General features: G+C 37.5%; 1 protein-coding gene across 2 annotated transcripts; it reads left to right on the top strand.

Annotated features, from left to right (window-relative positions):
• Window positions 1-996: 996 nt before the first annotated feature.
• Window positions 997-10,954, top strand: LOC149839877 (uncharacterized). Of its 2 annotated transcripts, none has more exons than XM_090002864.1 (9): window positions 997-1,096; window positions 1,341-1,387; window positions 4,521-4,576; window positions 5,994-6,137; window positions 9,715-9,788; window positions 9,997-10,051; window positions 10,156-10,218; window positions 10,306-10,433; window positions 10,569-10,954. In XM_090002864.1, exons 2-9 carry the CDS (start codon window positions 1,342-1,344, stop codon window positions 10,645-10,647), a joined length of 645 nt encoding a protein of 214 aa, XP_089858990.1. In that variant the 5' UTR covers window positions 997-1,096; window position 1,341; the 3' UTR covers window positions 10,648-10,954. The 2 variants fall into 2 exon arrangements, with proteins under 2 accessions (XP_089858990.1, XP_089858989.1); XM_090002863.1 differs by having other exon boundaries at window positions 10,566-10,954.
• Window positions 10,955-13,300: the final 2,346 nt, after the last annotated feature.

Below are 13,300 nucleotides of genomic sequence, written 5' to 3'. Positions count from 1 at the left end.
GGATTAGGGAGGTCTCTCTTTACGTTGAGTTCAGTCCCCATGTGAGCAATCCTTTCCGCTTCCAATCTCGAGTGCAGTTTTTTCATGTAATAAACAAAAAAAATAAGCTTTTTAAAAAATTAATTGTAGTGCTACTAGACTATGTGGTCGTGTTAGTGAGGGTTATGAATTAATTAGGTGAATTTTGATTTGATATCTGGTTCTCTTTTTTGAGTTTTTTTATGATTGAATATATTGATGTTTCAGTCTTTATCTCATTCACAATAAAATGTCAAAGGAAGAAACAGGAGCCTTGGAGGTGAAGAGAGAAAAAGTGATTAATAAGTTTGAGGATATATATATATATATATATATATATATATATATATATATAGAGAGAGAGAGAGAGAGAGAGAGAAACTAAAATATGTTTTACCAACCAAATATGTTTCCTGGTATGAACCAGGTTTTTTACTTTTTTTTCAAAAAATTTACCATACTTATGTGATCTAGACGTTTAGGTTTATAAGTATAGACTCTTGGATCATCCAATTATGATTTATACTAAAGATATTTTAATGGTTAAAAAACAGTCTTAAATTTTTCATAAGTATTCCAGCATAAAATTCACATTTCTTGATCCGACTACGATGATCCAACAATCGATTCCTAGCAAATGTACCATACCGAATGCATTTGCAAGGTTAGATTTGCAAAAAAAAAAAAACTTATAAAAATCTTGATTTGTACCAGCAAACATATTTGGTTGGTAAACAGTGTATCGATCATCTGCAAAGACCGAATATCTCTCGGTGACGTTGGCCAGTTATGAGCTCACATGAGTCAAATACTTACTCACGAATCTGGGCATCCAACACCCTCACCCAATGATTCTATTTTGCGACAACAAGCTGCTATGCACATAACCGCTAACCTGGTTTATCATCAGACACACTTAAGTTTTGGCTTCATTTTAAGCCATCCAATTTTGATTGCCTTAGATGCTAACAGCATCAACAGCTCTGAAAATTTTTGTGGGATCCATCTAAAACACAAGTGTGGTCATGGTATTCATTGCATGGATGAATGGCATCAGAGGGACCCTAATCTGACAGAGGTATTTCCTCACCTTATCCAATCTGTTGGTCATTGCAACTCTTGTGCTGTCGAATTTTCTTTCTTTTGTTTTTTTTTTATAAGGTCGGGGTTAGGCCGACCCTTACCTGTTCACTGAGCCAAAACCTAATTGTGATTTTTATGCAAAAAATCACCCTTCTGTCAATGGGCACCTGTTTGGGGTGATTTTTCCAAGTCTTTGTCATTCCCTTGCTAACTGTCCTAACTTTTTTTAACTTTTTAAGAATGCCGGTCAGAGTGGTGGAGAATTTGCCTCCCGCGCAAGTTTCAGGTAATTCGATCTCTTTAGAGTTCTCTGGGGCTTCTATTGATTCAATTCATTGGGTTCACTGTTACCAATTTTCATATGTGGTATATGTGGCTCTTCCACACTGATTTGTGCTGCCAATTTCTGAATTCGATCTTGTAAGCAAACCCCAAATCGAAATTCACATCTCTGACTTGTCATCAATTTCTGTTATGGCTTTGAGGGAACGATTGAGGGAAAAGATGGAGCTTCTGCCAACAAGACGCGAGAGAATTCACTATTTCTTGTGAATTCGGATGTGGGTGTTTTTGGATTCTTTATATTGTGGTTGCCTTTAGTGGAAATTTGATGCTCGTCTGTTTGTTTGGTTAGAGAGATTGACTAATTTGGTCTTTGTCATACTGCGTGAGCCTTTGTGGAGTTCTAGTGAAATTGGGTTGTGAATCTTTTAGGCTTCTTTAGATTGTTGTTGCCTTTAGTGGAAATTTGATGTTCGTTTGTTACTAATTTGGTATTTATCATACTGTGTGAGCCTTCGTGGAATAGAGCTTAGTTTCTTCATCCGTTTGTTGGCGTTGAAATATGTAGCTGAGATGATTGTAGTTGTTTTATTTCTTTTGCTTAAGGGTTTTATGATCTTGGTCGTGATCGTTATCTTTGTACACTGTGGTAGCTTCCATTTGGGATTTTGAAGTTAATTGTTTGCTGTACGATGGAAGCATGAGTTAATTTGCTTTTGATCGGATTGTGGGAGCCTTTATTGGGATGGTTGAAGTTGTGGTATTATGGTTCGAGAGGTATCCATTGGCTAATTTCACTTCATTAGGTGCTGTAGTAGTCTTCAGCGGGATTTTTGTAGTTTTCAGCTTATTTTTGTGTTGTGCCATTAGTAGGGGGTCAAAGGGTCGGGTTTACTCTGACCCGACTAGACCCCTATAGCGTCCGGGTATGGTGATAAATAAGAAGACCCGATTAAGAGCCAGTTCAGGACCCGAAGGTCCAATTAATACATGGATCCGGGTATAGTTTGTGAAATTTTATACCAGACCTGGACCCGACCCGAGTTATGATTAAGATCCGCAATTTTTCAATGTAAAAATGATAAAAAAAATATGGTTTTACCGGGTATGGTTCATGTAGTTCTTATCGGGTCCAAGTATGTTTTTTCTTATAGTGCACCCGATTATACCCAGGTCCGGACCTGATACCATACCAAAAAATCAGGTCCCAGGCTGGTTCCACCTGGGTCCAAACCAAACCTAACCCATTGACACTTAGCTACTCATGTTTCATTATGTTGTGGTAGCCTTCATTGGGATGTTTGAAGTTATCGGACATATAAAATCAAGGTTTGTGACTATGGTATCGGACATATGAAATCCTTTTATAACAAAGCAAAGTGAAAAATGAGGTGTAATCTGAAAAGGAATGTCAGTGCCTTAGTGGTGGTGAATTATGTTGGATCGATTTTTGGATCACACAGTTTCACAATCATCATCATGATATAAAACATGATATAAATAAGGAAATATAACAGTATAGACATCATGATCAACAGACAATCGAAACAATAACATGGAGCAAACATGTCGGGTTCCACCATATATCAAAATCCAGACATATGCAAATGAACCAACATATGCATAGACCTCACAGTTTTAGTAAAGCAAGAGAGAGAGAAAGAAAGATAATAGAGTTTTCATTTGTCCTCTTGGAAGCTCTCTAACCACGTTTATATAGACATGGAAGAGATCTGTTCGAAAGGACATGACTCTTGAAGAGTTGCCTATTTTGAATAGACATAACCCTTGCAAAGAGTTACCAGATTTGAACAAGTGTGACTCTACCAAGGGTCACCAGTTCCAAATGGCATGACTCTTTCTTTATATAATCCAAGGAAAAACAGAAAATCGGGGCAAAAAGATATATTGGTTTTGATTGGATATGGCCCTAAAGGGCCAATTACCCGAACCCGAACCCCGAGCTCGGCTCGGCTCGGCACGGTGGGCGGGCGCGCGCGCATGTGTGTGGTAGTCATCCCAACCTCTTGTTCTCAGGAACAAATGTAAGAGTTTACATGTAGCTTATAAAGCCCACAACAAACTCAAACACAATCAATATGGGACTATCCCACACCATCAAAACCAAACTTTTTCCAAAAAGGAAAAACACCTCACGTTTCTTCTTGGAATTTCCTCTCCCCTCCCTTCTTGCACCTAACAAATTATGAATATGATCAATGTGAGAACCGCCATATGACCGATACTTATGGGAGGTTGTGATGTTGTTACAAGATATTGCTTCAGTAAAACTTCCATGTGATCTTCCCAGAGTTTCGAAAGTCCAAGCAGATTATTGTTTTCCCTTTCCAAAATCTCATGGAACGCTAGTTTTCCCTTATTTTCTTGTGTTCTCCTTCTCTAGGATTTTTACAAAAATAGTGAAGAGAATAAAATAGTTTGATGGTGTGTGTGGGAGAAGAGTTATTGGGACTTTTGGGGCATTCGGGGGAATTTTGGATTGAACACTCTCCTGTACTCTTTTGAGAGTAGGGAAAGCTGCAGGTATCGAGGATTGACATGGAATCAGCAGGGGCTTTGTCTTTGTTACTTTCCTCAACCAGCATCCCGAAATCTCCTCTAGAGTGGAAGTTTATGAGGATTTTCCATATGGCCTCTTCTTCTGTTGGCTATGATAATCAGCGACCGCTTTCCTTTCTAGTGCTGATTCCTGGTTGGAGCCTTAACATATTCCTGGGAACTTATGAGCTAAGACATTTCTTAAGTTGCAACTGTGAGAACCATGGAAATGCCCAGGGTTGTTAATAGCTTGCCATTGAATAGGATACTGGATTTGCTGGCATCTCCTTAATCATCCATGGGGTGGAATGGAATGTCCTACATGCATCAGCATTCATATGTGCACATGTGTACACATGATATGCAGAGTGCAGTGTGTTTCATGTTTTATAAACATTTATGTTGACAAAGCTGATCAAGTTGTTTTTCTTATCGTGTGGATTTGGCCTATTTTTTCAAACTTTACCCATGAATTTGGGTTGACATACCATTAAGAACTGTCTTTAGCATTCTTTTGTGTTAATTTATTCCTCTAGGTCTAGAATGCATGGTTCTAACTGAATTTTTTTGTGTACAAGGTGCAAATTCTGGTCATGCACTTCCTCCGTCTTGTTCACTTCTGGCTGTAGGACAGGTGAGTCAACGCAATCATTGTTTCTGAATTTCTATAGAATTGTATGTTAGCTTACAATACTGATTGAAATAATGTTGTTTAGTTTACAAGAATAATTTAATTCATGATGTTTAGTTTTTGAAACAGCGGTAAGATTTTCGTTTAATTGTATATTACAGAAGCACTTAAAAAGTTGTTTCTTAGCTATATAGCTGATATACTGTAAATGTGTTTTTACTCTTCTGTCTAGTGTGTTAGGCCCACAATGGTCCACTAAAACTGTAGTCCACACTGTACTGATAACAGTTATATGTATGTGAGCTAAAGATGGTGACAAAAGGAAAGACATTGAATATTAATATAAGAATCCAGGTTTTAAAAGGAAAAAGGTGAGGGGATATGGTATGAATCGTTTGACACAAAGCATATGCCTGAAGGCATACTGAGACACAAACCTTGGCACCAAAGTGCAATTTTTTAATGATGATGATATAAAAAGCTTAGAAGTTACTTAAAATTGAGTTGGAGCAAAAATAAAACCAAAATTGGAGTTAGGATACTTATGGTCAGTCCAATTGTTATCAAGAACTATCTGACCATCTCTATAGGTGAGAACGGTTTTGTTTCCAAAATGCAGTACTTTGTCCTGAAAATTTCTAGAAGGCTAGAAGCAAACCCCGGGGAGTAGAGGCAATAACCTCTTAAAACACTGGCAAGGATGAGGCTTAATTAGGTGCATAACACTTTTAGTGAGTAATGATAAAACATGTGTGGATAATAAAAAAATAATGGAAAGAGAACATTAAGTAACATGGTATGAGACATGTACAATCAGAAAAGATTGGAACAAAGATTAAAAAAAAAAATTGGTACAAGCTTTGGGGATAAAGAGATGATAAAGAATTGAGAAAGAAAGGGAAGAAGATTAAGTGGTAAGAAAGTGTTAAATTACTGGAGTGTATAAATTAAAGTCACATAACTGGGATTAGAAGTGCATGATATAGCAGGTATGCTGTCCAAATTTTTATCATAATGATGTTACTATAAGGCTATGTGATGAGACTGATTTTTTTATTATTTCTGCAATATAAGATAGCATGCGGGGTTGCTTGTGCATTACCATTTTTCAAATGACATGCTTTCAAATGTAAAGTCTGCAGATACCGATTATCAGTTTTTTGACATCCATGGCATATAATGCATAACAGAAGACATAGGTAACTTGTCTCTGGAATCGATCTGTTCTAATCAACTAATCTATGCTTGCAATTTGTCATTATGTTTTATTGAACCTAATGATTTTTAAGTAGATATCAATTTTTAATTTATAGTTGCTGGCTTATCTTGCTCTCAGGTTGTTGTCCCTTTGATTTTCTTCCAATTGCTTGCATGAAGCACATCTTATGTGGAATTATTTAAGTTTCTTATTTTTGTTCAGGCTTTTTCTGGGACTCAAAATGTCTCAAATGTGCTAAAAGATGAAGCATGGAGAGTGAATGTAAGGATACAAGGATGTGATTTTGAACACGGTTGTCTTTGTGGGACCATGGAAGCTCTAAATGTGCCATTGGCAGATACGCCAGTAAGAAACTTCTTCTTTCTGCCAATATATGTATTATTGCCTTTCTTAAGATGTTCATGAACTTTAATTATGTGTTGGTTCTTGTAGCGATTGGATGTTGTCGAATATGCATTATTTTAATTCAAGTAACTGGCATACCCTGTTTTTATTTGGCTGGCATGAATTTGACTGCAGATTGTGCTCATTGAAATTGGTGGTATTGCCAAGAAATCATTGACGTGAATTATTTGGTACAAAATGGTGCATACAATTAGCATATTATGTGCTTGCATGTAGACGTCAGTATGAACTAGATGATGCCTAGGTGACAACTCTTTCCAGCATATCTTTTTTCTCCTTTTATCAAGTAAATAAATAGAAGCACAATTTTTTCAAAGTACTAAAGAAAAGAACCACAAGCAATAACATGTCACAGATTATCAAAGGCCTAATAATGTAAAATTTAAAACAGGATACTTGAACCATAAAATTGTGTCAAATTACATGAAATCCAATAGCATGTCACTATTAATCAAATGCCTAGTAATGTCATAAATTTTAAAATAGAATGCTTGAATGATAGAATTGTATCAGACAATGTGACATCTTCAAAGGTACCTTAAATGTAGCATGGTGATCATTTTATGTTACATGTAACAAAAGCATGTACAGATGCATATAGATTTCAAATTAAGCATTGCAAACTGATGTGGAAGTACATGCCTATATCTAATGACAAAAATAGATGCATGTACATGTTTATATAATGCATGCATAATTATTTAATGTAGAACCTTTTCGATTCATTATATAACAGTTTTACAATAATATATCAGCAAGGGCTTCTTCTTAAGAGAATATAGTTACATGGAAATCTTGAAAAAGACTTGGATTTTTCTAGAAAATAAAATCTGAAAATTAAACAACAACAACAACTACGCCTTCATCCCAAAACAATTGGGGTCGGCAATATGAACCAAAAAAGAAAATCATTCTGGGTCTTCCACATGAATCCTTCTCCTCCAATCATTTCTATCCAATGCCATGTCCTCGGTGAGGTTCATAGCATTCATATCCTTTCCTATCATCTCCATCCATGTCTTCCTAGGCCTACCCCGACCTCTTTTAACTAATATATTTTCCCATTTCTCCATCCTTCTAACTGGAGCATCATTAGGCCTTCGCCGAATATGTCTAAACCACCGTAAACGATTATCTCTCATCTTATTTTCAATGGGTGCAACGCCTACCTTCTTACGTATCTCCTCGTTCCGAATCTTATCTTTTATTGTATTTCCACACATCCATCTCAGCATACGCATCTCAGCTACACTCATTTTTTTAATATGATGTCTCTTGGCAGCCCAACATTCCGTACCATATAGTAAAGAGGGCCTAATAGTCATCCTAATAAAACTTTCCCTTCAAAATAAAATCTGAAAATTAAAAATTGAAAAAAAATAATCTTGAGAAATTATTTGGAGAATATCATGATAAGATTGCAGTATTTCATTTTCCCATTTTTCTTAGTTTATCACTATGTTGTCATTTTTTTTAATAGAAAAGCATTTAAAAATTCAATGACTTAAAAAGTGGCAACATATATTTTCTCTAGACACTCCCTAAGTAAATACTCTTTTTCCTTGGGCCGCCACTTTAATGATTATGGTAACTATACTAACATCATCAGACGAAGGGGAATTTTCAAGGGACTCTTTCCATTAGACGGAAAACTCCATCAGAAGTCTATGTTGCTTGCATGGGGTCAGACACATACACACAAACTCCTTAAGCAAATACTTTTTTCGGCCTTGTGCTCCATGTTATTGATTTATGACAGAGTTACTGGAAGCTTCTTAGATAGGTGGGAAGCATGTTTCCCAGAAACTTGCTTAAGAAGCACGGTACTTCTCGCTTAAGAAGCACGGTACTTCTCGCTTCCAAAACTTGATGGGAGTCTCAATTCTCCCACGCTTCTCCTATGCTTTCCACACACTTCGTCCATGTTTCTTATATGTTCTCTCACACATATATGTGCTTTCTCTAATGCTTCTCACTCACTTTCCATGTGCTTTCTCTAAATTGGCAGTCATCAGTTTTTTATTTTGACAAAAATTTAATTCTTACACTAAAAATTCATGAAATTTAAGAATAGTCATTTTTATTTTAGTTTTTATTGGTGTTCCATTTCAAATCCCATTCAATTCTTATATCAATTTTTTTATTCCTCGCTTCTTGCTTTATACAAATTTTAAAATGCCTCGCTTCTCGCGTCCGCTTCCCGTATTGTTTCCTGCTTCCGCTTCCTAGCCTGACAACCCTGATCTATGGTTAACATCAAAACACAAAGGGTACTTTATCAAGGGACTTTCCCTGTCACGAAGAAACTCCAGAAGTATATGTTGCTTGCATGAGATCATCATTATACCACAAGGGACATTTAAATGAATTGTGTTTGCACTGCAGTTGGTTCACTAGGTGAAAACTTTTATTGTGTTACCGATTTTAATAAGATCATCAAGTTGTGACCAGCCATAGTTTTTTTAGGTTAGTTATTCTAGTTCACATTACTATCCCTAATTATTCTGTGCTATATTATCTGCTCTACTTTATCTCCTTATTTCATTTAGCTGACTTGGGAACTGACCTGCCGCCGAAGATTTGTACTTTAGTATGTCATTATTCAGTTGCTCAAGCTCTGAGGAATTATTGGTATTAACCGTATTATTGCCTACTAGTCAGCCTGGGTTTGCCTTTGTTCAGTTAGGCTGTTTTCATGAGTTGCTAGTAAAGTTCTTTCTTTTTGGCCTTTTTAATGTGACGTGGAATTCTAGATATCACTCTGAATCAATGTATACATGAATGCTGTGGGGATTCATAAGTCGTAATGTGTATGAGGATGCATGAGCAGAAGCTGTGGTGCGTTGCCAATATTAAGGTGGACAGTGTCAAGATTATTTGTGCACCTTTAATGTTTGGGTTTTTTTTAAGGGGCCTGAGGTTATGACATGAGAGGTCCATAAAAGTTTGTGACTCTGTGCTGATTGTTGGTTGGATGGAAGATAATGATGTTGGATGTCAATAGCCAATCTAAAATTTCTCTCACAAATCTCCTTTATTAGTGTGGGGGTGCCTCTCAAGTGGCGTGTGGAATGCAGGATCTGCCTGTAGCATGGTTTTTGTGTCTGGTTAATGGACGAGTTCTAGTATCTTCTTGGATTCAAGTGTAGTTGATCTTCTGTCCCTTCTTCTGGTGCCATTATTTTCCTTTAGAATGTTGAGTTTTGACTGATTTTTCCGGTATATGTTGTGTCTAGTTGGTCTTTTGCATCATTTGATCAGGAAGCTTGGTTTTGCAACTGGAAACACCAAAAGCCCTCATACACATGCATGCGATCATGTCCACTACCATTCAGTGAGATGCAAATGTTCTGAGTTAACTTTTTAGTAGTCTTTTAGTGATTAAATCTAACCAATTCTTGTTTGTTCAACCTTGTGCCACTTATTTCAGTTCTCATGCAACTTTATTTGCAGTTATTTTGACAATTTCAAACTCACTAGGCAAAAAAGATACTTGGCATGTTTTGGTGTGTTTCAGGTAGTGACATTCTGGGAAGGGGAAATTGTTGATAACAGGAACTATACTTTTTTCACTGGCAAGTGGGAAGCAACGTATGCTATATTCTGTTATTAATTGGTTGTTTCATTCTCCTTTTGTATGTGTGTATGTGTGGTTCCTTTTTAGCATATATCTAGTGCTCTGTCATATGCCTCTATATTTCTCTTTGAAAGCAATGAATCATCTCTCACACACAAGAAACTATTAATTCTGGGATCTAATGTCCTTGCATTGGTGCTCTGAATTGTATTTCCTTGACAGGCCACAGAATGATGTGCGCCATTGGTCCAAGTTCAACTCATTTTTGCCTCTTTTGGTATGATACTGCTTAGGTTTTGGCAATAATGTTTTAGAAGTGCAGATTATCTTCATAAACATCTCATTGTTCTTTTTCTCCCTCCTTGATAATGTGTCATGTAGAGCCAAGTGGAAGTTGATGGTGGTAAATCACTGGACCTGAGTAATAACCCATACATATTTATGGTACTGCCATTTTCATTTCATATTTCTGTGATTTCATTTGTAAATCTCTTCCAATCCATCTGAGAATTGAATCCTAACCATATGCAGAGATGGAAAGAACAATACTTTGTGAATGTTGGAAAAGATTGTGGCTTGACTATAGCCGGTTTCTACTATGTCTGCTTCTCATGCAGTGATGGATCTATCAATGGCTTCTATTATGATCCTAATAGCAGGTAATTACCTCATATAAGCTCTTGATTAGAGAAACACTTTTCTCATATTAAAAATTAGCAATTGCTACGCGATGTCTAATATGACCTGCCATTGCTATAATACCGCTAACAACTTTTGGGTGTTACTGTTAGCAGCCCATTTCAGAAGCTACAGCTGAAGGCAACATGTGAGGGCAGGTCAGGCTTCAGCTTTTCATCTTATCAATTGCAATAGGTGCATTGCTTTAAGAGTTGCAGTGCCAAAGAAGAGTCCATTAGAAATTTGGGCTTGGTGTTTTATCCACAATTATGTTAGATTGTAACTTTAGTGTTTGGTTCTCTCCTGCATCTCCCTTGCGACTTGCCCATTGCAGTGGAAGGGGAGTTAGTGATGGATGTTACTGAGATATGCAACTTAAATACCTGAGCCTATAACATTCAAGAAGAATCATATATGTAATGTAAATGTGTTAGTTGTAGGTGCTAACTGATGATCATGATGTTTCTAGGCGTTTCCATGGTGCACTTTTATCAGATATCTTTTCATGGCTTCGCATCTGTATGTTGCGAATTTCTTGAAAGAATGGCTTCACTTTTTATCTTTTGAGAGAATATATCCCCTATTCTTTCTCACTTACTCGTTTCCAGGTACTGGTGATAGTAGTTCATTGCTTCATATTTCTATATTTTCTTATGTTTTTGGTAAACCCTTTGGCATACATTTGCATGTGATCAAGTTCATTAGTTTAGAGAGAGCTCACATTAAATTAAGTTGTATTGCCCCAAGGAGGGTTGGCGTAGTGGGGTGGGGCCTTGGCTTTTTGACGGGCACTCAAGGTTCGATTCCCATGGGCGTTGCCCCTCCGGTAGTTGATTCTCCCATGGCAATGCAACTATGAAACGACATCCCTGCCTGAATATTAGAAAAACAATTGGTCAACTGAATAGGAGAGGCGTCCTCTGCCTTCAGTTAGCTGAGATGAGTTTCTTGGATCATAAATCCGATGATTTGATCCCGTTCAACATTTTACTTGTAAAAACCTTTGATTTGATCTTATTTAGTTTGGGTTATGATCCAATCTTACATCATCTGATCTTATTTTAATGTGGGTATGGATTCAGATCAACTGCACAAAATTCAGATTTGGATTGGCATCTGGCATGATTGGACGTGTATCCCATAGGTAGGAGTATCAGTGTATCAGGTATGACCCGATTCTATTTCTAACCCATACCAGGTCCAATAAAATCTGGGTTTGGTACGAAAAAATGTCAGATTATGGATTTGGGTCAGACCTACAGGGTTGGATTAATATGCGGACAAGGTATGGTTTATTAAATTTCAAATCAGACCTTGATTCAACTCAGCTTCCGATTAAGATCAACAACTTTTTTAATGCAAAGAATATAAAAAATCTCATTCAATGAGTATGAGCTGGGTCTGGTTTATCTAATCCTAATCGGATCAAGGTATGATTTACCTATGGTATGTTCAATCGGACTTTGGTTCAGATCTGGTACTAACAGCTCATAGTTGGATCTGAATCCAAACACACCCATTTCTGCCCGGGGCCCAACCAGTTGACACCTCTACCCATAGGCAGCTGCGCTGGTAAAAGGAACTAACCCCACGAAGGTGATGCGGCAGCATGCTTAGTACGTAGAATGGTCGGGCCCAGTTAGTTGACGGTCTTGACAGGGCCAATGACAGGTCGGGCCTGGTCAAGCCTGACCTGTTGACCAACCGGGTCAGGCCTAGGCCCGGTTTGAGATGAGTCCAGTTCTAATACAAAGCCTACGGCCCACCCTTTTGGCTCATGGGCCTAATTCGGGTTGGGCCCAGCTAGGTTACAAGTTATCTTATATTCACAAAATTCTTCTTTTATTTTCTTGAACGCATGGGGCTTTTAATAAAATTTTAAAAAATATATGAGATCCAAGATGATTTCATATATTTATATATATATATATATACGGTGCTCCGGGAGCACCTACTCCCACATACTAGAAATCATAGAGGTAGGTTGCATCTTCTGGATCAGACCTTAGAGATGTATTCGAAGTGGTTTATTTGATAGGAATCATGCTTCGGATTATGTTTTTTGGAGATAAAAAATATGATTTTTAAGTCATGAAATTTTGATACATTATAAGTCAGCTGATTTTTTAAAGGTCTTAAAAAACCTACATGTACGCTATAATCACATGAGATGATACTTGTTTTCTACTAAATAATGCTTGTAGAACATAGTGTCTGATGAACAAAAAAAAAAAGTTTGGAATTTTTGAAATTCTAAAGCTTCTATTAGGAGAGTGTAGGTGCTCCGTCGAGCACCCTATCATTACTATAATATATATAAGAGCCGTGGGCTGGCCCGACCTGACTCGAGATTTTGTTGGGTTTGGTTTGGTTTGGTTTGGTTTAAGCCCGGTTTGGGTCAGGCTTTCTTTCAAAAAGTAGGCCTAGGGCCGACCCCTTCGGGCCGGACCATGGGCCGTTGTCCAGACCTACTCTCGTGGGGCCCACAAAGGGCCAGCACGATGCCAAAGCATTAAAGGGCGGGGTTGTACATCCTCGTGGGTTCACGCAGTTGGTCCGAGTTGGTCAAGACAACCGCCAAGGCATTTACCCCGCTCATGAGGGACGCCACCTTCCCAATAGTGCGCCCCCCACGAAACCAGCTCTCTCTACTCCCCCAAACCTACCCTCTCCCTCGCATTTAAACCCCAACCTTTTGTATTTCCATTTCTTCATTTTCTTTTCCAAAAAAAATACAACATACTACTTGATCCATCAATTATTTGCTCAAACCCGTTCAAACTTAACTTATCACATCTAACCGCACGGCTTTTTTGTGATAAACGATGAAAAAAAAAGAACCCTAAAA

The sequence above is a fragment of the Nuphar pumila genome, chromosome 4 (genome assembly GCF_984573655.1).
Source record: "Nuphar pumila chromosome 4, dmNupPumi1.hap1.1, whole genome shotgun sequence".
Lineage (NCBI taxonomy): Eukaryota > Viridiplantae > Streptophyta > Magnoliopsida > Nymphaeales > Nymphaeaceae > Nuphar > Nuphar pumila.
The sequence above is the reverse complement of the archived record's forward strand: the minus strand, read 5'-3'. Positions and strand labels throughout refer to the sequence as shown.